This window comes from Cricetulus griseus, chromosome 5 (genome assembly GCF_003668045.3).
Source record: "Cricetulus griseus strain 17A/GY chromosome 5, alternate assembly CriGri-PICRH-1.0, whole genome shotgun sequence".
Classification (NCBI taxonomy): Eukaryota; Metazoa; Chordata; class Mammalia; order Rodentia; family Cricetidae; genus Cricetulus; species Cricetulus griseus.
Window position 1 is genome coordinate 52,379,846 of NC_048598.1, and position 24,337 is coordinate 52,404,182.

At 42.6% G+C, this 24,337-nt stretch overlaps 1 protein-coding gene across 1 annotated transcript in view; it reads left to right on the top strand.

Annotated features, from left to right (window-relative positions):
• Positions 1-24,337, top strand: part of Nr5a2 (nuclear receptor subfamily 5 group A member 2) — a 122,627-nt gene that overhangs the window by 55,659 nt on the left and 42,631 nt on the right. Inside the window, exons 6-7 of the mRNA XM_027417469.2 lie at positions 15,024-15,143; positions 22,600-22,747. Coding sequence (XP_027273270.1) covers positions 15,024-15,143; positions 22,600-22,747 — 268 coding nt within the window. The remainder of the gene's footprint in view (positions 1-15,023; positions 15,144-22,599; positions 22,748-24,337) is intronic.

Sequence of the window (24,337 nt, forward strand, 5' to 3'; positions counted from 1 at the left end):
TTGTCCATAGTAGACGGGCACCCTAGCACTGACGCACATCCCCAGCCCTTGGTGTGTGGAAACAGAACCGTGTGATGATGGCTGAGTTATGGTGATCTTCTCCGTAGGTCTGTATCTGCCTGTACAATGTAGAAGCCATAGTCTAGATTCAGCTAGACTGAATTACCTTCTTGTTTGTCATTAACAACTAGCCCACTCCAGCTAAGCAGCCTGCCAGCTCTCTCACTGGGGGATGCACTAACAGCATAGCACATATGAATAGGCATGCTAAGCCCTGGGGACCACAGAGCTCTGTCTCTGAAGGACACCATCCCTCCAGTAACTGTGTGTGTATGGGGAAATGGTAAACAGCTTCTTCCTATTAATATATAACATACCTGTTTTTGTGGAGCCATTCATCAAGCAAATTTCGAGTATGTGAAACCTGGAGGAATACAGTTCTCTCTCTCCATGCCCTTTTTTGGAGAGGGAGCAAGGATTCCATCATTACCTATCCCTAGGAGAAAAGCATTCTTTATTGCAGTCAGTATCTCTCTCCTCTTTATATGGGAAATAAGTGTGAGTGTGGGACTCAGTCCTTGCACTCTGTTCAGCTAACTTTGTGGCAGTGTGTATTCTGTATATCAGGCTATCTGTTAATTCGTAAGTTCTTAAGTTTTGCTGGGCTCTGTCTTCACTGCACTCAATGACAAACACAATGGTTGTAGATTTTATTCTTTCTATGTATCTATCTGTCTATCTATATTATTTATTTCTGGTTTTGATATTTTGAGACAGGGTTTCTCTTCATAGCCCTGTCTGTCCTGGAAATCACTATGTAGACCAGGCTGGCCTTGAACTCACAGAGATCTGCCTGCCTCTGCCTCCCAAGTGCTGGGACTAAAGGTGTTCTCCACCATGGCCCAGCAGTTTTAGATTTTTATTAAAGGGTGACTAAAGGAAAGAATACCTACCTAGAAATGGGAAAAATGAAGGGAACCGGCTAAAGCTACAAGATCCTTCTTTGCCTCATGGAGATGTGCTCAAGTGGGCATTCCTTTTTGTTTGTACTGGGTAAGTGTTTGGGAGGGGAGCAGACAACATATAGACTGCAGGTACATTTTTTTGTGTGAGGAGGGGTTTGAGACAGGGTTTCTCTGTGGCTTTGGAGGCTGTCCTGGAACTAGCTCTTGTAGACCTGGCTGGTCTCGACTTCAGAGAGATCCACCTGCCTCTGCCTCCCGAGTGCTGGGATTAAAGGCGTGTGCCACCAACGCCTGGCTCTGCAGGTTCTTTTTCAAATCCATTTTAATTCAAAACTGCTACAAGGCCCAAGAAGCTAGGAGCCTCACTGAAGCAATGGGGTAGGGCTAAAGGTGGTTTCACGTGGTAGGCCATCAAGACCCACAAGGGCTAGGTTTCTTACAGGTTGCTGGCACAGTACTGCCCAGTGTACCATGACAATGAAAATCCCATTCACTTTCCTGTGCTGGTCTTTGTAAGAAAAAAAACAAAACAAACAAAAAAAACCCAAGGATCAAATTAAGTTCTGCTTGCTTAAAAATATTGAGACAAGAACCAGGTAACTCTGTTACTTAAGCACATACTTAAGTTTGTGATTTTCAGGAACAGTGTATCTTTTTGTTTGTTTGTTTGTTTGTTTGTTTGTCTGTTTTGGTTTTTCGAGACAGGGTTTCTCTATGGCTTTGGAGGCTGTCCTGGAACTAGTTCTTGTAGACCAGGCTGGTCTCGAACTCACAAAGATCCACCTTCCTGTGCCTTCCCAGTGCTGGGATTAAAGGTGTACGCCACCAATGCCTGCCCAGAGACAGTGTATCTTCTATCTCAGGCAGTTTCTGCATTTTCACCCTGTCATTCCAAGGAGCACTCCCTTCTTCATCGCATAAAGCCAGACTCCCTGTGGGATTAAGCAGACATCATCAGTCCATCCTCAGCTGCCTTCACAGTCTTCCCCCAGGCAGAGCATGCTAAGCTCTGTTGTTTGGTGTCTGTCTTTGCAGCTTTCCAGAGGTCTCTATTTCCCAAGTCATAAATGTCTTTACATATGAAATAGAGAAATTGTATCACTGTCAATATATCTCCTTATGGGAGGTAACTAGGGACATTTATGGTCAGCCTTACTGTGACAAAATACGTACTACAATCCACTTAGTCAGAAGAACCATTTATTTTGGCTTGTGTGTCAAGGGTTAGAATTGTGGTCAAGCATGTTCACTTTTGGACCTTTGGCAGGGTGATGGTACATAGAATTATGGGAGCTTACAGTGGAGGAGGCCATTCACCTATGATGATTGGGGGTGGGGCACATCTGAACAATCCCTTCAAGGGGTATTGGCATCTTTCCATTAAATCCCACCCTGCAAAGGTCCCATCACTATCCAGTGGAACTATCAGATATGGACCAAACCTTTATCATAGGAGTCTCTGAAGAACATGTCAGACCCAAACTATGACAGTTAGGGCTTTTGTTTGTTAACTTTTCAAGACAGGGTCTCTTTGTGTAGTTCTGCCTGTCCTGGAACTAGATTTGTAGATCAGACTGGCCTCAAACTCACCGAGATCCCCCTGCTTCTGCCTCCCAAGTGCTGGGATTAAATGCATGCTCCACCGGTGCCAAGTAACAGAGTTACTTGGCTAAAAACAAGAGGCTGCTCTTTATTTCTCTATGACTAGTGTAATTAAATTTCACTGGGGTGGGATGCCTGGATTCCTCTGCTGTTTGTGGCACCTGTACTCAATGTACCTCGAAATTATGCCCACCCATCCTGAATTTCTTCTGCAAAATAAATCATTGAATGAAAGGTAGTTACTGGATCGTTTCAGTCTTGAGCAAGCAAATTCTAGTTAAGCAGAAACCGTGAGCCTAGAACTAGGACCAGGGTGTGAGTCAGCATAGAAGATTTTGAGTCAACACTCAGTCTGTAAATGTTGGGGGGTGCCGTTCACACTGCCAGTGACAGGGAGTTTTTGTGGGAACTGTTTAGTATCAGTGTGATATATATATATATATTTCCAGATATACACCTTTAATGAAGCAAAAATTGTTTGGTTTATCTAGAAATGACCTTTTATTGCACCTTGAGGTCAAAGTTCCAACCCTGGAGCTCTTGGCCCATGCCCCGCTCTTCTGTGACCCCATCCCTGGGGGTCTCTGAAGACAGACAAACCTACTTTTGGCACTGTGGTGACCTGGAAGAGGAATTTGAATAATGTGAAGGGAAAAGCCCTGTTGTGTATTCCTGGGGGATTTGAAAGAAAAATTCTCCTAGGAATTTTTGTGCCCAGAGAATTCCCATCACCAAGTAGTCCCTAGGGCCTGTGGCTTCATTTCTGTCCTAATTTTAGTTGTGTTTTTGGCGAGAGATATTTAGGCCACTGGGGTGTTTTTGTGTTTTGGTTTTTTTTTTTTTCACCCTCTTTTTTTTTTTTTTTTTTTTGGCTAACTGCCTAATTGAATCAGCCAGCCAAAAGAGACCAAGGACATGTTAGCCTCTAAACACTTTTTTTTTTTTTTTTAAAGACTGAAATGCATTCTAGAAAGGACAATTATTAAGTGACTGTAGAGGGCACAGTGTGCTCTGTAGAAGAATATCGCCTGTCTTGTCTCCTCCACCCTGTCATCTCAAGGACCTCAAATGTATTTTTCTATTTCACTAAGAACAGAACAGCCAGAACTTTCTTCCATTCATATCTTAATCTAAGATGCTAAATGATGGGCTTATCACATCCCTGGAATTCTCCCCTGCCCGGTGGCATGCTTATTGTTAAGACAGTCACTGGAAGAGAGAACTGCAAACATAACTTCATTTCCTGATTATGAAGATGCCACCATAGTCACAAATCCTTTCTTGGCATTGTAAGTAAGCCAACAGAAAATACATAGTCTTCTTGGGATTTCTGTTGTTGTGATAAAACACCACGATCAAAAGCAACTTGGGCTTATGCAGCTATTTCTAGACTTGCTGATAATCTGACATTCTGGCTCTTACAATGTTTCTGACCCTCCTTCCCGGGTGTTCCCTGAGCCATAAATGCAGGCAAGATGATATTGATATGTCTGTTGGGACTGTGTTCTCCATGAGTCATTCATCTCTGCATTGTATCTAGTTTTGTTTTGGAGCAGTGAGTGACAATATGTTAACATGGAAGAGGGAAATTTTCACAGGATCACACACCTAGACCAAGAACTAGAGGCAACTATACAGGAGGGGAATTAGCCTGACCTAGAGATGAGCCCCTGTATTGGTTATCCAATACATAACGGTCAGCCATGAAACCATATCCACAGGTGGTTTGTGTGTGTGTGTGTGTACATACATGTACATGTGTATAATGAAAAAGAAAAAAGGCTGTCAACCTGAGTGGGGTTCATGAGAAGGGAATCAAGTCAGGATGACTGGGAATAGCTGGAGAGGATGGAAAGTGAGATAATTCTATTTCTATTTCAGTTAAAAATATTGTTTTTAAGCAACTTGAAGAAAAGTTTATTTCAGCTTTTAGTCCATCATGTAAGGAAGCCAGAGCAGGAACTCAAGACAGATTCCCTGGTGGTGGGAACTGAAGCAGAGGCTGTGTGAGAGTGCTGCTTATCAGCTTGCTCCTCGTGGCTTTCTCAGCCTGTCTTCTCACAGTACCCAACACTGCCAGCCAGAGATGGTAATGCCCACAGTGAGGCTGGCCCTCTTGCACCAATCATCAATGAAGAAAATACACCACAGGTCAATCTAGTGGGTATATTTTTCTCAGCCGAGGCTCCCTGATTTACATGCATCTCATTTGAGGGAAACATTGACAAAGCACAGATGGAGTTCAATGGAGTTCAGTTCTGTTCAGTTCTTTGTCAAAAGTCATAGCCCCAATTTGGAATTCCTTGGCCATGAATTCATACACTGTTTTGTGCACTAGTTGGTAAGACCAGGTCTTGTTTCTTCTTTATAAGTTCTTGACATAAGAACCCAGTCACTGAGCTGGGCAAGGTGGCCCATCCCTTTAATCCCAGCAGGATTAAGGGAGGCCTGGTCTACTAATCCAGTTCCAGGACAGCCAGGGATACATAACTGAAACTTCAGGGGTGGGGTGGACACCAAACCAGGTCAGGTATTCATGAGGTCTTCAGGGTACTCAGAATAAGTTGTTTAGCTGGGTAGTGGTGGCACACCTTTAACCTCAACATTTGGGAGACAGAGGCAGGTGGATCTCTGTTAGTTCAGCCTGGTCTACAAGAGCTAGTTCCAAAATAGCTACAGACAGAAACCCTGTCTCGAGAAACCAAGGAGTATGTTGTTTAGTTTTATTGCTGATTGGGAATTTGTATTTAATCAGACATAATAGTGGTTTTAGGTTAACTAGTCCCTATCTTTAAAATTTTTTTTTAAATTTAAGTATATGGGTGTTTATATGTGTAATATGTCTTCACACTAGAAAAGGGAATTGAATCATATATAATTATAGACAGTTATTATCTGTCATGTGGGTACATGGAATTGAACCTGGGTCCCCTCATGTGAGTTTTTAAAAATTATTTAAGTGTTTAGGTATTTTGCTTACATGTATGTCTGTGCACCACTTGCATGCCTGCTGCCCAAGGAAGTCAGTAAAGGGCACCAGAATCCCTAGAACTGGAGTTACAGATAGATGGTTGTGAGCCACCATGTGGGTGCTAGGAACTGAACCTGGGCCAATGCTCTTAACCACTAAGATAACTCCCCAGTTTTCATGCAGAGGTTTTGAGAACGGTTCTCTCTATGAAGCTCAGGCTAAACTTGAGGCTAAGCCTTTGGAGAGCTGGAATTACAGGCACTCACATGTAACAACTGATTTGATTATGTGTTTCTGAACAGTGAACTAATATTTACATATTCTGTGCAGCCTTATCCATCAAACTCTGAGTTATCCCTGAGTACTTCACATTTACAGCCTGGTGTGAGCACAACTTTACTGAAAGCAGAGCTTCATTTATGTCCCTGGGAAACAAGGCATTAGGCACTCACAGAGAGTCTGGATAATATTCAGAAGCACAGGACTAAAGAAAGGTTAACCATATTTGATAAAAGTTCACTCAGACAAGTTCCGGACAACCTAGAGTTCCTTCCTTCCTTCCTTCCTTCCTTCCTTCCTTCCTTCCTTCCTTCCTTCCTTCCTTCCTTCCTTCCTTCAGGACTGGTGGTCTTGCTGAGGCATCTTCATGACTGTGGGTGTCCACTGTTGGACATCCACTGTGCTTCCCTTAGGGGATCATGAGGTGTCCAGGACTGTGCTATGCCACACCGAGTGGCTCCAGATGGTGTTTGTTAGTCTTCTGTCCACAGACAGTGTCTTAGACATTGCCTGAGGGTTGCTTCTATGCTTCACTCTCATACCCATCCCCACTGATGGGACCAAGCTACCCTACGAAAGCCACTCTCTTTTATTCCAGTTTATGGTGTTGGCTGCAGGTGGCAGAGTTTTCTTTTTTGACTCTGTTCTTATGAAGGATTATTGCCCATAATTTAATTTTCCAAATCTGTAGACCCTCATGGTTTCAATCCCCAGTTTAAGAGTTTGACAAAAATCAGCTTCTGTTGGTGAACTTGGTAAAGAGTACAGGCATGACCAGCATGGATGGAACTTTTTGAATGGGTATGTGTAAGTATTCTTGGGAGAATTGAAACTACATTAATATTCCTGGTCACTAAGATCACGAACTTTTCAAATCCTGGCTCTTCAGTTTAGCAGAACCCAGTTGCAAAAAATTACTTAACTTTTGTGCTTTGGTTTCCACATTAGCAAAACAGGGATCATGTTCAGTCTGCCTTACCAAGTGCTGTGGGGATGAAAGGAGTTCATAGATGTAAAACATTGTTTTATTTGCTTATTTTTTTAAATAATAGCTGGGTCTCATGACAAATGTCTAATCCCAGCCTCATTGGGAGGATGAATTGGGCGATGCTATTTTCAACAACCATATGAGCTTACAGAGTGAGTTCAGGAATGCCTGGGAAACATAAAAGGACCTGTGTCAGTCAGTCAGTCAATCAATCAATCAATCAATGGAAATGCTTGGGAATATTGCTCATTGATAGTAAGCTTGTATAGTATGCAGGAGACTCTAAATTCAATATGTAGATTTTTAAAAAAAGAAGTGTTAATGTGGTCCATAAGCCCTTTCTTTAGGAAAAGCTGTCGGGATGAACGCTTGGCACAGAATTTGATACCGTTTCCTGTTAGTTGCTATAGTCCAGTGTGCCCACAGGGGGATGACAGCAACTAACAGGTGATGCTCCTGAGAGAGCTATGACAATAGGAAGGAGGTTTACCTGAAATCCTTCTTATCATTTCTGGCCCCATGTGCAAGGTGACACATCCCCACGAACAAAGCTGATTGTCACTATCACACGCAACTATGATTAGCTGCTGTCTACTGTGGCCATCGTGGCCAGGACATCAGTCCACACACTGATAGCTGTCCAGTATGCGCCTGTCCACCCACTCTCATGTACTGAAGCACCTTGGAGGAGGTTCTGGGGAATTTGGAAGAAGTTCAAGTCCAGATAAACACTATGCACACACCAGATGATTCTAATTTCCACCTATAGGATGGATTCCAGCAAGAGAGAGTGCGTGTGTCCACTCACTGTCTCAATCTTAGGTTCTGGGGAGTGCTTGGTGGTCTTGACCCAAATGGAAGGGGGAGTGAATGAAGACCCTTGGGCACCAGTGGCTTGTGTAAATGAAAAGGAAAAGGCAGATTGGTAATTAATACCCTCTGCTCCTCTCCTGGGATCCTTCTCCTCCATGGAAGGCTTGTTAGAGACCCTTTGTAACTTCATTGGGGAAGTATAGAAAGGGCCAGCATAGTTTAGATCCCAGTACATTGTTACTAGACAGGTCCTTGTATTGTGAACAACAGCAATACAATTGGAAACATGCTGTACTCCTCCGGGAGGAGGAGTATATCTGGGAAGGTGAAGAACTATAAATCTACCAGCATTGAATCAACTGACTAGAGATTTATTAGCTATGAGTTCTCTGGCTCAGTATTGTTTTTATTGCTTCTTTAATTATTGTTAATGTGAAATCGTTTTGTTTTTTTTTCCTTGAACTTTGTAGCGGTTTACTATATGTGTTTCAGATAGTCATCTGTGTTCTTTATAAAACACTACACACTTAAGGTAGCCATGTATCTGTCTTGCTTAAAGCAGGTTCCTATTGAAATTTGTTGACTTTTGGATGGTTTGGGTTTCAGTTTTTCCTCACTGCTTTTAAGTATAGGTATATAAATGTCACCATAGTTGCAAAATGAAATGGTGACCCTCCTTTGGAGATTTGTTCGTTTGCTTGCTTTTTGCTAGGAAAAAAAACCAAAACAGTGCCTGGGCATTGTTTGTGGTGATGATGAAGGATGTTTAAATAATAGCTCATGCATGGGTACATGGCTGTGTGTATGTGTTTATCTTTATTTATTTGCTTATCTACTTGTTTATTTTTGAGGGAATGATTTGTGGGGAAAGGTCAGGACAGTTGGCAGGCCTCTGCTCTCCTGCCCCATGGGTCCCAGGAATTGAACTCCGGTCATCAGGCTTGGCAGCAACTGCTGCAACCCACTGGGCTGTCATCAGACCTGTTTTTCTTCTTCTTCTTCTTCTTCTTCTTCTTCTTCTTCTTCTTCTTCTTCTTCTTCTTCTTCTTCTTCTTCTTCTTCTTCTTCTTCTTCCTGTTTTCCTTTTCTTTCATTTTTAAACTATATTTGGATTCAGGAGTTATTCTATCACAGATGAATAAGGAGAGGTAAGAATTTATTTAAAATTCTACAAGTTCTGGGCATAATCTCACATGTCTTTACTCAGGTGGCAGAAGTGGGCAGCTCTGTGAGTTTTAAGGCCAGCTTGGTCTACACAGTGAGTTCCAGACATTCGGGGCTACACAGAGAAATCACACCCCCAAACTAAATGTCAAGAATCATTCAATCAGACAAACGAACAAACAAACAGATTCTACAAAATGAAGTCTCTGTGTGCCCACCTTTCTGTAGCCCTGGAGTACTGGTGGGATGGGCCTTTGGGCACCTGGTTGACAGTCTGTTCCTGTCACTGGAGTCTGAATTCTGAAAAGCACAGATTATGTTTTGTCTGCCCCTCACCTCATCCCCCCCCTTCCCAAATTGATAGTCTGAAACAAGAAACAGGCTCATGCCTACTTTATTTAATCCATGTATCCATTTCAATCGAATTTCTTCCTTCCTTTTCTAAAAACTCAACTACAATGATTCATGGTTTAATAAAAGCTTCTGCAGCTGAGAAGGGGAAAGGAGGGCACAAAGTCCCACCCCATCCACGAAGCTGTTTTCAACTGACACCTGTTTGAAGAGGGAAAATTTTTCTCTCCATTTGATTGACACTGGGTATCTCACCATACTCCAGGGCAGGCACTGTGTTCAGGAGTAGGAAGTCCAGACAAAGTGGACTCTGGTTTTTCTGTGTTTTGTTGTGGTAGTTATGGCGTGGTATGTTTGTTTTGGTTTGGAGGGTGTGTTTTTATTCATTAATTAATTCATCATTAATTCATCTATTTAAACGAAAAGAGAGAAGGTCAAGGCGCATGAACTTGATTGGGTAGTGCGGTGGGAAGGGAAAGGATCTGGCCAAATCAAAAATCAAAACAGACTCCCTGCAAGAAGGAAAATCTAAAAATCAAAACAGACTTCCTGCAAGTAGGAAAGCGTAATAGTAGTTCAGCCAGTCTCTCACCTGTTCAAAGTTGAAGGGAGGGGCAACATAAAGGCTTGATAACTTGAATATGGAATTGAGAAAGATCTATACATTTTTCTTCAGGTTGACTGCCAGGTCCTCTCGGTACAAGAGTGCTCACACTTCTAATGATTAACAGGCAGGGGTGTGGGAAGCAGTGCTCCTTAACAGGATGAGACTTGTGTTCTACACCCTCATCTATAATATCAGGATAAATAGTTTCTCTGATGAGTAACTAGTTTCTGAGATAAGCTATCTCATTACAGCAGATAGCCCATGCTTATAAGGGGTGCTGTTGCTAACCAGTGAGATGTTTCTCTTGGCAATGGGACTGATAGCTAAATTGGCCCCTCTCCTGGGCTCCCTAAATGCCACCCTAAAACATCACAGCATTAATGCTAGCAGTATTTCCTTATAAAACGTAAGTTAGTTTTTCCTTCTGGCTCTTGGTAGCATATTTTTTTCTCCTAAGAGTGATTGATATATACCACAAATTAAATATATGCACACACATATGTGTGTATATACACACACACACACACACACACACACACACACACACACACACACACACACACACACACCCATATATCCATATATCCATATTACCAATTGTCAGCACTTGTTTTCTAACAGTAGATAAGAAGACATCATCTTTTCCCAGCCCCTTTTAATCACTGTGCTCATGAAATCCATGTCATCTCGAGCAGCATGAAGCTGCACTCTCACCAATTTCAAAATGTCATAAAGTATCACAGAATCAATGATGGAAAATAATGCAACAGAATACTGGTGTAGAGCTGTCAGAGGATATTCAAGCAAAAGCTCAATTGCTCAAAAGGGCTTCTGAAATTATAGTCAATCCAGAAGTACTTACCAAGGTCCAGCTTCGAGTGCAGACTGGCAGGACACATGTGAGAGGGGGCAGCCACGAGTGGCTGGTCACTGTATGCAAAACCACAGAGAGGTCTAAGTGATTCGAGCATTTATTCCTTCATTTCAAAAGTATCATGTGCCTCGTGGAGGAGGACAGACAGATGAACAATTAAGATTTATTGTGAAACAGACATGGTATAGGAGATTCTCAGTTGGATACAGAGAATAGATGATGTCATGATCAGCACAGCATATAAAACAAAAGGAAAATCAAAATGGCACTCATTGTAGAAGCGGACACTATATTTGGTCACCTATATTTCCAAAGGCGGGGTTCGGGGAGTGGTGATGGGACAGACCTTCCCTCAACGCTAAAGGACTAGGGAAGGTTAGAGTTCTTTGCTGCAGTTTCACTATGCAGTCCACCATGGCAAGCTCTGTTACAGCAGCCATGTCTCCTATGTTACATGTAAAAAAAATGGGTGATGAAAACTAAGGGTGGGGGGACCCCAGGAAACATGCTTCCTAATGCCCACTCTCACCTTCTTCATTGCCATGACAGTCCCCTTTACTCACTTATTATATAAAGGATTTTAATTGTGTGTGTGTGTGTGTGTGTGTGTGTGTGTGTGTGTGTGTGTGTGTGTGTGTGTGCGTGTATGTATATGTATATGTATGTATGTATGTCTGTGTGTAGGCATGTACACATGAATGCAAATGCCCAGACAAGCCAGAAGAGTTCGATCTCTCAGAACTCAAGTGTCAGACACTTGTAAGCCACCTGACATGGTTTCTGTACATCCTGGAAGGTCACAGTGCAGGATCTCACTATGTACCTCTGTCTGAACTGGGTCTTACTTATACCAGGCTAGGCTTAGAACTCACAGATCCACCTGCCTCTGCCTCTACCTCTCAAGTGCTAGGGTTAAAGGCATGCTCGGTCACAATAAATTTTCTTGCCGTATAACTAGATTCCTAAGCCAGAATCCTTACCAGTACATGGACTTTGGAAGTCTGCCTGGCCCCACTTCCTGGAAGTTCTGTACAATGTTCTCCTGTGTGGTCATTGTTGGAAAGATGATCTCAAAGTACAATTTTTGGGCTTCCCTGAAAAGAGAGCTAAATAAATAACTGAAGCTTCATATCACATTTTAAAAACTGAATGGAGCCAAATTACCACTGTAGACTGATAAATTTAAAATGACATTCTGATAGCAGATGGGGGTGCAATAAAACCCGGAGGAGCAACCTGCACTTTGCTCTGAAATCACCCTTAGCATCTGAGAGAGAAAGAGAGAGAGAACTTAAGAATCTGCTCTGGGTGCAATGACATGCCTGTTGCTGGGTCATGAGGACCCAGCGACACACCTGCAGCCAACCCTTGGCAAAGGATAAAGTACCTAGCTACTGTCCCCCACCACCACAACACCACACAGCCCTCTGGAGACTTCCTCTAAAGAAGGAGGAGGACTCCCACTGTCAACTGTCGCACTGGGTATTGGGCCAAGCAAGTGATTTCCAAAGACCGGGTACTCTGCTTACCTTGTTTATCCTTTTATCCCAGAGCCCCATACTTAGTCCCACTAAATAATTAACTCAAAAATAGCTTCTTGGGTTTGCTTAGTAGTAAAGCATTTGCCTAGGGTCCTGGGTTCAAATCCCAATCCTGAAAACACAGATGGAATTCTTTTTTGTTGTTGTTGTTGTTTTTTGCTTGTTTGTTTTTTTTTCGAGACAGGGTTTCTCTGTGGCTTTGGAGGCTGTCCTGGAACTAGCTCTTGTAGACCAGGCTGGTCTTGAACTCACAGAGGTCCGCCTGCCTCTGCCTCCCGAGTGCTGGGATTAAAGGCGTGGGCCACCACCGCCCGGCTCAGATGGAATTCTTAATGGCATCCTTTTTTCCTGATGGGAGACTTTTGCCTGTCACCCAGCTCAGTGTTAGCTTCAGTCTATGCAATTGGTGTCTGGAAGATAGGGGTACTTGGTACTGAAGGCAGAATCCAGGGTCAGCCTAGAGGGGCTTTTATTTGGAGACTTTTCATACCTCTTGGTCTAATGATAGACTTAGATTTGGGGAGGGGGAAATTACACATCCCTGAGCTCTCATTGTACCATTTGAAAATTGAGCAGAATGGCACCAGTCTGCTAACTTCAAGAGCGTGTTCTGTGTGTCAAAAGTAATATACAAAACTCTTTGTGCTGCGTAGTTTACCATGTCAACTTGAGAGGAGTGATCCTCAACTGAGAAAATGCCTTCATGCCTGTAGGCGAGCCCCTCGGCTCTAAAGTCTAGGGCATTTTCTTAGTGGTTGATGGGGAGGGCCCATTGCTTTGTGAGTGGTGCAACCCCAGGGCTTGTGGTCCTGCAGTGCTATAAGAAAGTGGGCTGAGTGAACCATGGGGAAGAAGCCTGTAAGAAGCATCCCTCCATGGCATTGGCATCAGCTCCTGCCTCCAGGTTCCTGCCCTGATGGAGTTCCTGCCCCGACTTCCCTCAGCTGTGGACCGTGTTGTAGAAGTGTAAATGGGCATAACACTCTCCTCCCTCAGTTGCTTTTTGTCATTGTGTTTTATCACAGCCATGGAAACTCTTAAGGCAATCCTTAAAGCATTCCCTGACACGTGCTTCTGTACATGGAGGGCATGAGGATCTTGCATTTAGACACATCAGGGTTTTGGTTGGAACACATTACAAAAGAAGGAATGGGGTGTCAGGATCAGCTGTGATGGCAGATTGGTTCTCTCCACATTTAGATCATAGATGTGTAGTCGGTATGTGAGATAAACGTGTTTTTGTCATTGAATAATACAATTCCCTGGAGGGTGAGATGGAATGTGTATGAAATGCCTCTTGTGAGCCAGCCTATCTCCATTTTCATCTTCAAAGCAACCCTTGACCTTAAATAAAACTGGCATTTAGAGGATTTGTGGGTAAAGTATTTAAATCATTAAAAAAAAAAACTTTTAGTACAGGACATTAGTTTTTATTTCGAGACAGGTACTCCTGTAACCCTCCTATGTGCTGTGTGGTTGAGGCTGGCCCAAATGTTCCAGGTATTGGAGTACAGGCAAGAATATTCTTGCTGATCTTTCTCTTTCTTCACTAACAATTAGGGCAGCACAGTGGACTCAACCCTGTTAGCAGAGGTGTTGGGTGAGCAAGGGAAAGATGTCCCCACTCTTCCTGTGTCTTGTAGTGGCCTGGACAGGAGAATGAACCTCTCCCCGCCCCTCCATGAAATCTGGAGGCAGGTGAGAGAGTTGAGCTTGTAGTCCCTGACCCCACCAGCTGCAACACTCAGGAAAACAGGCCCTGCACCTAGCCAGGGTAGCACAATAGTTCGAACAATGTTAGTGCAGGTGTGGAAGAGCCAGCCCCGAAGTTTTTGTGGCTATCCCCATTTCCCATCTGGCAGACCAACCCTACAGCTGCCCAGGCCCAGTTCTAGGGTTATCATTTGGCCCATCCATCCATCCATCCATCCATCCATCCATCCATCCATCCATCCATCCCATCTTTGATCTGCTGGACCACATGAAGGGATATGATCCGCAGACCCAAAGCTGCAGAATCTCCACAACACAGGGTGGCAGCAGGATGTCCAGGAAGAATCCCAGTGGGGGCCCAGCATCATGTAGTGGGGACCAGGGGCCTCAAACCAGACCAATGACTCTTTGCAATGAACCCTTGCAAGTAGAGATCTATGGACAAAGGGGTAGAGGGCATGTCTTGTTGGTAATGTGCCACACTGTAGCTTCCATGACAAGATTTTTTAATTCTTTCCCTTTTTATTTTTCATCTTACTTTCTTCCTTTTTTTCTCTTGAATTTTGTTTCATGGGGGGGCGTGTGGGGGAAGGTGGTGGGGTGAAGGGTGGATTTAAATGGACAGGGAGTGAATAGGATCAAGATACATGGTGTGAAAGATACATAGAATACATTTTATTAAATTAAAAAAACAAAGGGTTGTAGTTAACACTCATGATCAATATGGTCACTGTTCCTCTACCTCCAGAAATCCCTCGGGGCTGCCCTGTTAGTTTTCTTTCTGATTGGCAGCAGTCTATGTTTTGTAACCTTTGTGTATGTGAAAACGGGCTATTTGGGGCCATTCTTTTCAGGGTCTGTTAAGGACCATCCAGGCACCTGTAAACTCCATAACCAAACTCCGGTAGCTTCTGTAATGCTAGCTAGCACAATCCAATGGAGTGCCTTTTTCTGGCAGCCCACTGATTACAAATACTTAGTCTACATTCTAAAGTATTTGTCTAAATAGAAATAGTGTTTTCCAAGAATAGCAATTTAGGTGCTGTGAGTGTCATTGACGGGACTAACTTGCTTTATTGTGTGTGTGTGTGTGTGTGTGTAGAATTACACAAACCCAAAAAGATAACAAATTACACTCTTGCTTTTCAATTGCAGGTTGATGACCAAATGAAGCTGCTCCAGAACTCCTGGAGTGAGCTCTTGATCCTCGATCACATTTATCGACAAGTGGTGTATGGGAAGGAAGGATCTCTCTTACTGATCACTGGGCAACACGTGAGTATCCTGGCCAGAACAAAAACAAAAAGCTTGCTATTAAGCACATTCAAGTGGCACAAACTTAACTAGGTCAGAAGCACTCTCATGCTTTGACAGAGAGAGATCGGCTGCAAATGATTGAGAAATGATGCCTCCTGGTTCTCAGTTACTGCTGTGATAGAATGTAGGAAAAGAAACAGAACCAACAGATTTTTGCTGCCAGCCTGCAGGATGTGGAGGCCTGTACAGGGTCAGAGCTATAGTTAAATCAAACTCAGAATTTCAGTTTCTGCATGAGCACACCACATCTGTATGTTAGCTAGCCAGTTTAATTCTTTTATAAACCGGAGAGTCCTTATTGTTTTGATAATGGTGATGACGATGATGACCTTTGTGGAGTCATGTGACAAGAGCTTGTAGGTTAAGATATCTTTATTCAAATAATACCGGCCAAGCGCAAGCTAGAGCGTGCTGGAGGCAGCAAGCTAGGGAGGCCAGAGAGAGAGCTCCCTCGCAGCGAGTTGTCTTCCTGACCCCAAGAACCCTCCCACGCTCTGTGCGTCATCCTGAATATCCCCTGACCACGCCCTGACAGATGTGGTTAAACTCACCTGTAGCCAGCCCTTAGGAGGTGTGGTTATGGTGTCTCCCTACAGACGTGATGATTGTGATGGTAATGATGACTGTGCTAAAGATAAAACTCAGTTTCGTGCATGTTAGTTAGGCAAGTGCTCACCACTCTTGAGCTATCCATCCAGTCCCCGAAATCTTTGCTACTTTGGAATGGTATCAGTGGAAGCGTCTAATTTAAATGTCACATAAAAAGTCAAAACAGCTGGCATAGAGGCAAGCACATGAGAAGGGACAGGAGTTCCAGTTTCCAAGAAAGAAAAATTGCTGTGATGTCAAGACTGTTTTCTGGGTTGATATTTGGTGAATCTATAAATACTTCCTATGTGCCATGCTGTGTTTTGGTCACTATTCTGAGGTGCTGGTGAATATTAGGGAATAAAACAGAAGATAACGTCCTGTCATTTTGGAACTTAATGTTGTACCATGGGATTGACAATAATAATCGAAATAACACAAGCCTGTAGTATACTGGAACAATGGAATAATAAAGAAATAGGACCCAGCAGGAGAAAGATTTGTGTTTCAGTGGGGCCTAAGAATTACAGAATTAACTGAATAGTTGTTTGTCCTTATTGAAAAGGTGACATTTGAGCAACACAAGGGGAAGCAGAGACCGCTATGGGCTTAATTCCAACTTCTTGGGGTTTGGGTAAATTCTTCTTCTGGTTTTGTTGTTTCTTCCCTACAAATGATGGATTGATCGGTAATATAAACTGGTACACTGTGAGTTCTGTAGTCCATTTGGTCACAGCTATTCAGGGCATCGTTCAGCCAGGGTGACTCCAGCACGAAGGGACTGTGATCTTTTACGTTTAGTCATAAATGTTTATGTGCTGTGAAACCACAGCAGTGCATATTTGAAAATGGAAGGCTGTCTTCACACCATTTGCCGTATTATTAATAAATCACATTTCCCAATCAAATTAAAAGCAAGCACCATTTCAGAGCTTTTGCCGACTGGATCAATTCGACCGTCCCCATCACTATCTGGTCCTTGCTATCAACAGCGCTGGAGAGAATGTCTGTTTGACTTCCTGGTCTTCCAAATCTTGTTTGGTGTTTTCTTTCTGTGACCCAAGTCTTTGGATGGAACGTACCCATTTTCTTTTTTTTCTGAGTCCATCCCCACCCTTGCCCAACTAGAGGCTGTCTTAGAAGTAAAAGACACAGATCATGAATTCATTCATTTGTCAATAATTTCCCATCTCATTTCTTAAATGAAATTGTGCCATCTCATCCCAATTCTTATTCCTAATTCATTTTACCTCAAGTTCCTAGAGTAACGGTAATTACTGTTTGAAAAGTAGAGAAAGTACACCTCTTGTGTCTCTTGATTTTTTAAAACCAGACACAGCCAGAGAATAAACAGTGTTGTCCTAACTGCTACTGCTGACAGTTCTGTGAACGGAAGGAGGGTATTCCCTAGTCTTTCTCCTTACACCTTTCCTGAAGCACAGCTGCCCCACCTTCACCCATGTCAACAACCTGACAATGGCTCTTGTAACCCAAGCATTCTCATTTATGGGGACTATGGGAGAAGGCTTTTTACCATCCATCATGGAGCAAGCAGGAGAAGCATCCACCCAGGCTCCCGTGGTTACTGAGAAGGCAAGCAAAGAGAGAGCCTCACAGGAAGACTTCTGGAAACCATGAGCTTTCCAACAGCATGAAAATAAATTAGGAGTGGGGAGAGGGTGAGACAGACACTGGAGACAGGAGGGGAAAATGGAAAGGGAGTGTTGATTCTGGGACTCAAGCCCAGAGAGAGAGAGAGAGAGAGAGAGAGAGAGAGAATGTACATACACTGGGAGAATGTAATGTTGAACCTCACACATGCTTTGCCATTGAGCTCTCCCTCCCACCAGCTTTGAAAAGGATACTTGAAATCAAGTTGATAGGCATCTACTTCTAGCACCCGCTATAGCATTAAATATATTAGCCAAGTGCCAAATAGTAGATCACTGTGAATAATGAGAACTATTGTATCTCCAGCCTAAAACCTGATTAAAATAAGTTAGCCACAACCCTAGATGCAGAGTCGTCTTCTTCGTCACATTCCTAGCCTTAATACCACTCCACCATTCAGCCTCCTCCCGTGGGTGTGGGCTAACAACAATGTCTAGTCACTAATCTTGTTAGACTACTTTCTAACTAGTTACTCGGAGATAGGAGAAACCCTAAGTACTTTTTCTTCGAATGATAAATACTCCCCAGATATCAAAAGTGGGAGCAGAGGACTAGAACAACAGTAATTAATGTAGCCTATATGCCAATATTGAGACAGTTGATGCAATGATGAAAAGAGGAGGGATATGTTGAGTCTAAGAGCCAAGCAATATTCTAAAGAAAACAAATTATTAAAGTACATGGCAAAAAAATAAATAAAGTACATGGCAGAAATAAGAGCTTCCTCCTTCTGTCTGCAGCCTAGAAAAGATAGGGACAACTTTAGGGACAGCATGTGTTATCCTATGGGGACAGATGTTTTTTATCAGACAGAGTTGACTATATAGCCCAGGCCTATTTCGTTACAATCATGTGCCAACACACCCAGCTAGATTGCATTTTGACTATTCCAAACTTTGGTTTGGAAATTGTTAAGAGTATATTTGTATATATGTGTCTATATTTGTGTGTGTGTGTGTGTGTGTGTGTGTGTGTGTGTGTGTGTGTGTGTGTGTGTGTGTAAGTGATTTAAATACAGGGTTTCACTATGTAGCCCTGGCAGATCTAGTGTTTGTTGTGTAGACCACACTGATCTGGAATTCGCAGAGATCTACCTGCCTCGGCCTCTGAATGGTCAGCTGCTTGTGTACTTTTATTATCCAGCATTGATACAAGTGCAGATTGAATAACTCTGAGGCAAAAAGGAAAGAGTCATTATCACTAATAATTCAGTGCTGTCAAACTATTTAGCTACTATCTTATATTTATGGCAGTTCTTTGTTTAAACAGTATTTTAAAGCCACACACAAACAAATGCACGTATACCTGTGTATGTATCAAACAACAGGAGGATAGAATACTCTGACATGAGGTCAGATTTTAGTATTTGCCTATTGTACCTAATAAACAGCCTCTGTAACATCATCCTAAGGGAAAAGTCTACTGCCAACTTAATGTCTTCTGCTATTGTGACCGTATTAAAATGACAAGAATCTTACAATGTCCAAGTCATCAAAATTTTGGACATTAGAACTAAAAGCAATTTAGCTTAAATTATTTCTGCATCTTCAGGATGAATGAAATTTATCCAGAGGGGACACGGGCTTACAACATTGTTCAGTGTCCCCCTTGAATTTAATGGCATAAAGATTACATGTAAGGGAGCAATCAATTAATTTTACTAAGTGCATAAAAAACAAGGCCAGCTGCTCCTGATATGAGCACAAACTCTGCATCCAACAATGAAAATATAATTATGTTTGCAATAAAATGTAAGGAAGTTGCAGGTCTGTGATTTATCAGAAGGGAACCACCGTTCTCCTTCAGAGATGGGCATTTGATAAATCATCCTTGGAAGAAATGTTGTCGGAGCCCCCATTTAATAAGCATGTTTGAGCTTTCAAATTAGCATGTAAATAAATGTATGGCCATAAAGGTTGAGATGCCAATTGATTTCTTGAGGTATATCTCACTGTACAAATAATCATAGGAACCCCCTGAAATTCTTTAACGTAGGGGGGTTTTATAAGTCTTTGAGTATGAAATTCTGCTAGTCAAACTTACTGTCATAGAAATGTTGAAAGCTGACACATACCTAATTTAAGGCACCTCATTTTTTTTTTTGAGACAGGGTTTCTCTGTGTAGCTTTGGAGCCTATCCTGGCACTCACTCTGGAGACCAGTCTGGCCTCGAACTCACAGAGACCTGCCTGCCTCTGCCTCCCGAGTGCTGGGATTAAAGGCATGCGCCACCAATGCCCAGTGTCACCTCATCTTAATAGTAAAATTAACTAAGACTGTGTGTTTGCATTTTATTTTAATACAGCCTCCCGTATCAGGGCTTAACCACCAGGGACTTTTACTTCAGTGTACTTGTGTATATTAAGCAGCATCCACAGTGTATTCAGTTGGCGCCAAGCATCAATTAGGATTGTTCTCACTGGAACTATCTCTTCATAGCCACAGAAGTGATTGGTGCCTTTTCTAGCTCAATTGCCTTATTTAATACTGATGCTACCAAGGGATGGAGATGGTTTTTGACTTTCCCAAACGTCTTGTTTGTAAGGGTCGTTATTTCATCCATGTCCTCTGCCTTTGTCTCCAGTTTCCTCGCCTTGGGCCTTCCTTCTGTCATTCTTCCACATCACTCATTTGCCCCCCAAAAATTTCTGACAAGCTGAATGTCCCTTTCCTGGAAATGCTTGGGACTAGAGTGCTAGAGAGTCATATATGTAGAACAAGATCTCTAAGGAATAGACTCAGTTCTAAATCTGTAATTCATTTGGTTTCGTAGACAGACACCTTATAGACATAGCCCAGAGATGATCAAAATCATCTAGCACTTTGAGCCCATGTAACACAGAACCTATCGATTGGAGTTACCCTGTCAAGGTGCTCAGAAAGTTTTAGATCTGAGAGCATTCCATGTGTCTGGGTTTTGTTTCTGGTTTGTTTGTTTGTTTCCCTTTTTTTTTTTTTTTTTGAGCCAGGGTCTTGATAAGTAGCCAAGACTGGCCCTCAAATGAATGCTGAACTTTAAGGATATGAGTGGCCAGACTTGAATACTCAACCAGGGTTTTGTGTTTAGGATGTTCAGCCTGTGTTATACCAGTAGCAAACTTAAGTAGACCTGGATGGCCTAGAACTCACAGTAGTTCAGGCTGGTCCCAAACATGTGACAGTCTTCCTGTCTCTCCCTCCCCAATCGTTTTAGGTTAGTTTTTGTCAATGTGACACAAACTAGACAGACTCACTTGGCCTGTTGCCAAGTCTCTGGGGTATTTTCTTGATTAATGATTGATTTGGAAGAGCCCAGCTCACTGTGGGTGGTGCCACCCCTGATCAGGTGGTCCAGGCTTGTATAAGCAAGCTGAGTGTGTAAGTTGCAGTGTCCCTCCAGGGTCACTTTCCAGTTCCTGCCTTGGCTTCCTGCCATGATGGACTTTCACCTGCAAGCCCAATAAACCCTTTCCTAGGGTGTGAGGGATTACAAGTGTATGTACTGTCACACTGGCAAAATGCTGGCTGGATGTCACTCTCAAGCCCGAAGTGCCCCTGTTATGCTCTGCACTGTTCCCTGTTCTTGTCCTATTCCAGGGTTTAAGCTGCCTGCAGACTAGCCCTTCCTTCCACACATTCTTGAAACAGAACCTGAAGGAGCTCTTGGAATGTTTTGACATTTAAATTGCACGGGTAGATAGATGCCAGCCCAGGGGTTTATGCAGAGCATTTGGATGGCACAGGGCTTTTGAAGCAGGAGCTGCTTCCTTCCCTGGACTGCACATCAGTGGTGGCTTTTTCATGGACAGTTGGCTCTCTTGTAAGCTGATTGACACCTTTGGGGAGGGGGGTCGTCTTTCCACTGACTCATAATTTCCCTACTCTTGAAAAAGATTTCTTTACACCCAGTATTCTCTAGTTAAAGCTGAAAATTCAACTCATCATATTTACACAATAAAAAAAATCCATTCTACCTTGTTTTTAATTGCAAATTCTACTCAAGGGACTAGTTCTCATGCATAGGAGGCAGCCCCATGCCTTCTCCTAGCGAAGCAAGTGCAGTCAATTATGGTAATGAAATGTCAATAAATATAAAAATTTAATACAGTCTGCTCTGGGTGAGTGGCAGATGAGGACTTGCCTCCCAGACAAATTTGCTGCTCCTGCAAAAATTAAATGCACCTAAAAGAGCATCTGGTTGCTTGAGAGCTGTCCAGAAAAACAAGGCTGGGAGTGCCAGGTACCAAGTGGATCCTCCCGTGCTGTGAAGTCAGGAGCAAAGCTAGGACTACCAGGGACAGCCATCCTAACCTCTTGCTATTATAAATTGAACTTCTTATGTCCCCATGAATAAAAAAGATTGGTGCCTCTCAGTGCATTTTACAAAATGAAAATGGAAATAAGACTTCGGAGGTTTGTTTTCCAGATCAAAAATTACTCTGCATAAAAATTAGGACATGCGTCAAGGGGGGGGTGTTGGTAATCAATTTGATAGAATCAAATGTAATCATCTCAAACTAACAGCTTCATGCCAGCTCCTAAGGAGGGCAGTAAATAAATAGTCATAAGAGTCGAGCAATGGAGACACTGAATTGGGAAGGCTAAAGCAGGAGGAAGATGAGTTCGAGGCCAGCTTGGGCTACATAGTGAGGCTCTAGTCCTTTAATCATCACGCTTGAATACTGTAATCTTCCGAAAGCAAGCAGTCTTGCACTGTGCCAGCTAAGATGCCTCTATTCCATTATTTCCTCATGCTGGTTAATGGTATTGTGTATGTAGAATTACTATGTGGTTCTTTTTGTGCGTAGTAAATTTTTCTTTGAGTGTATACTTCAGAATTAAAAATAATTACCTTGCATGGAGATATTTGCACTGCTGAAAAAGCAGATGTAGGCGATAAAAACTACTCCCCATGAAAGTCAATTGACATGATTGGATTTTTATCAGAATAAGTGTGATACATTTTACAAGAGCAGAGCTCTCCCTAGTTATAAGTGGCTGTCAACTTGAGTCACCTGGAAGGAATGGAACCTCAGTTGAGGTATTGCCTCCATCCGATTGGCTTGTGTTAGAAAGCTCTCCTGCAACCTGATTTTTCCCACAGTTCTTAGTAATCTCTGGGGAACTTTGTATTGCTTGTCCTGTTGGTTGTCACAGCTGTGATTCTGTGTTGCAGGTTGACTATGCCAGCATTGTCTCAGAAGCTGGAGTCACACTCTCCAACCTCGTGAGTCATTCACAGGAACTAGTGCTGAGATTCCGTTCCCTACAGTTTGATCACCGAGAGTTTGTGTGTCTGAAGTTCCTAGTGCTGTTCAGCTTAGGTAAGTGAAGTTTTTATTTCTCATAGTCCATTCAACCATTCTTTTCAAATGCCCAACACTGGGTGTCTTGAGGCTACAAAGATAATGACTTTCCTTCCAGTAGTGAAATCTTTAGACATGACCATGCTTTCACATGTATTCCTACACAATTCTTAGCCCTTTAGCAGATGGGTTGGGGTGTAGAACAGGAGTTGTTCAGTTGGAGTGCTACGATTTCCTCTGATGGGCAGGTGATCGAGCAAGGGACAGACACCAATGACAGAAGGCATGGTGAAAACATAAGAAAAGATTCACCAAGTTGGAGCCATCTTTCTGCCATTTATGTTTTTTTTTTTTTTCTGTTCTGTCTTTTCTAACTTATGCTGCTTTCTTAGCCTTCTGAAATGGAAGTAGTAATTAAAAGACTGCTTTTTACATTTCTATCAGGATTAGTGGGAGAAAGTTTATATAACAAGATGCGCCACTCCACAGATAATGGATAGTGGTTGTCAAGGGGAGGGATGCTTCTTTAGCAAGGGTTTGGAGTAGAAAGATAACTAAGCAAGATAGATTAGCTAAATCAAGGTTCCCAGTGAGCCAGTTGAGAAAAATCACCCCTGCTTGGAATAAAAAAAGAATTAAGGAGATGGATTTTTATTGACTTCAAAGGAACAGATTTTTCTGCCTGTCCCTTACTTGATTTTTGTATTTTGTTGGCCTAACAAAGCCAACTTAAATAAACTTTTTGCCAAGTCCATTCATCCCTCATTGGCAGAAGGCTGAGGGAGGCAACTTCCCTTGAACAAAAATAATGGCAGAAATCAGATTTACTAACATATGTTTTTTCTTTAGTCTTCAGTTGTAAGATAGTTGTGAATTCATATCTAAAGAAATAAAACAATAAAACAAAATACAATGTGAAACAGATATGTCTGCCCTCTAAATTGGGCCCCTTGGTTTCAGAACCCTTCCTGACAGCATCATACAACTGTTGCTAATAAAAGGGTGGCTTGAAGTCTTAGGACCAGACTTAATTTTTCTCATGTAGTCAACGCCGAAAGCATTTTTCCTCTTTTGGAAAGAGTGATGAATAGAGCAAAAAGAGATGTCAGTGTAAATGTAAAAACACAACAGTGCTTTTTTTTTTTTTTTAAGAGGGGAGTGTTTAAAGGTTTACAGTGCTAGGAGTGGGCCCTAAGTGGTTTCTCTATTAACCACAACAAACAGGGAAGTTCCAGTCAAGGAAGTCTGTGTCTATTATGCAAGAGCACTGTGTGGATCACCAAGCATAAGATAACCCAGGCCTATTTGCTGTGACCTCATAGATTCTGTTTATGGCAAGATGTTGGTGTTTTCAGCTGGTGGGAAATACAGACATGTGTCTGTGAGTGTTTTACAGCTTCTTCCCGGCAGGATGCAAAGATCAGCCCAGTGGCATTTTGAGTGAGTTGGACTACATGTGAAGCTGTATGTGGCACACAGCTTTAATCCCAGCACCTTGGGAAACAGAGGCAGGACCATCTCTGTGAGTTCAAGGCTAGCCAGGTCTACATAATGAGTTCCAGAACAGGGCTACATAGAGAAACCCCGTCTCAAATAAACAAAAACAAA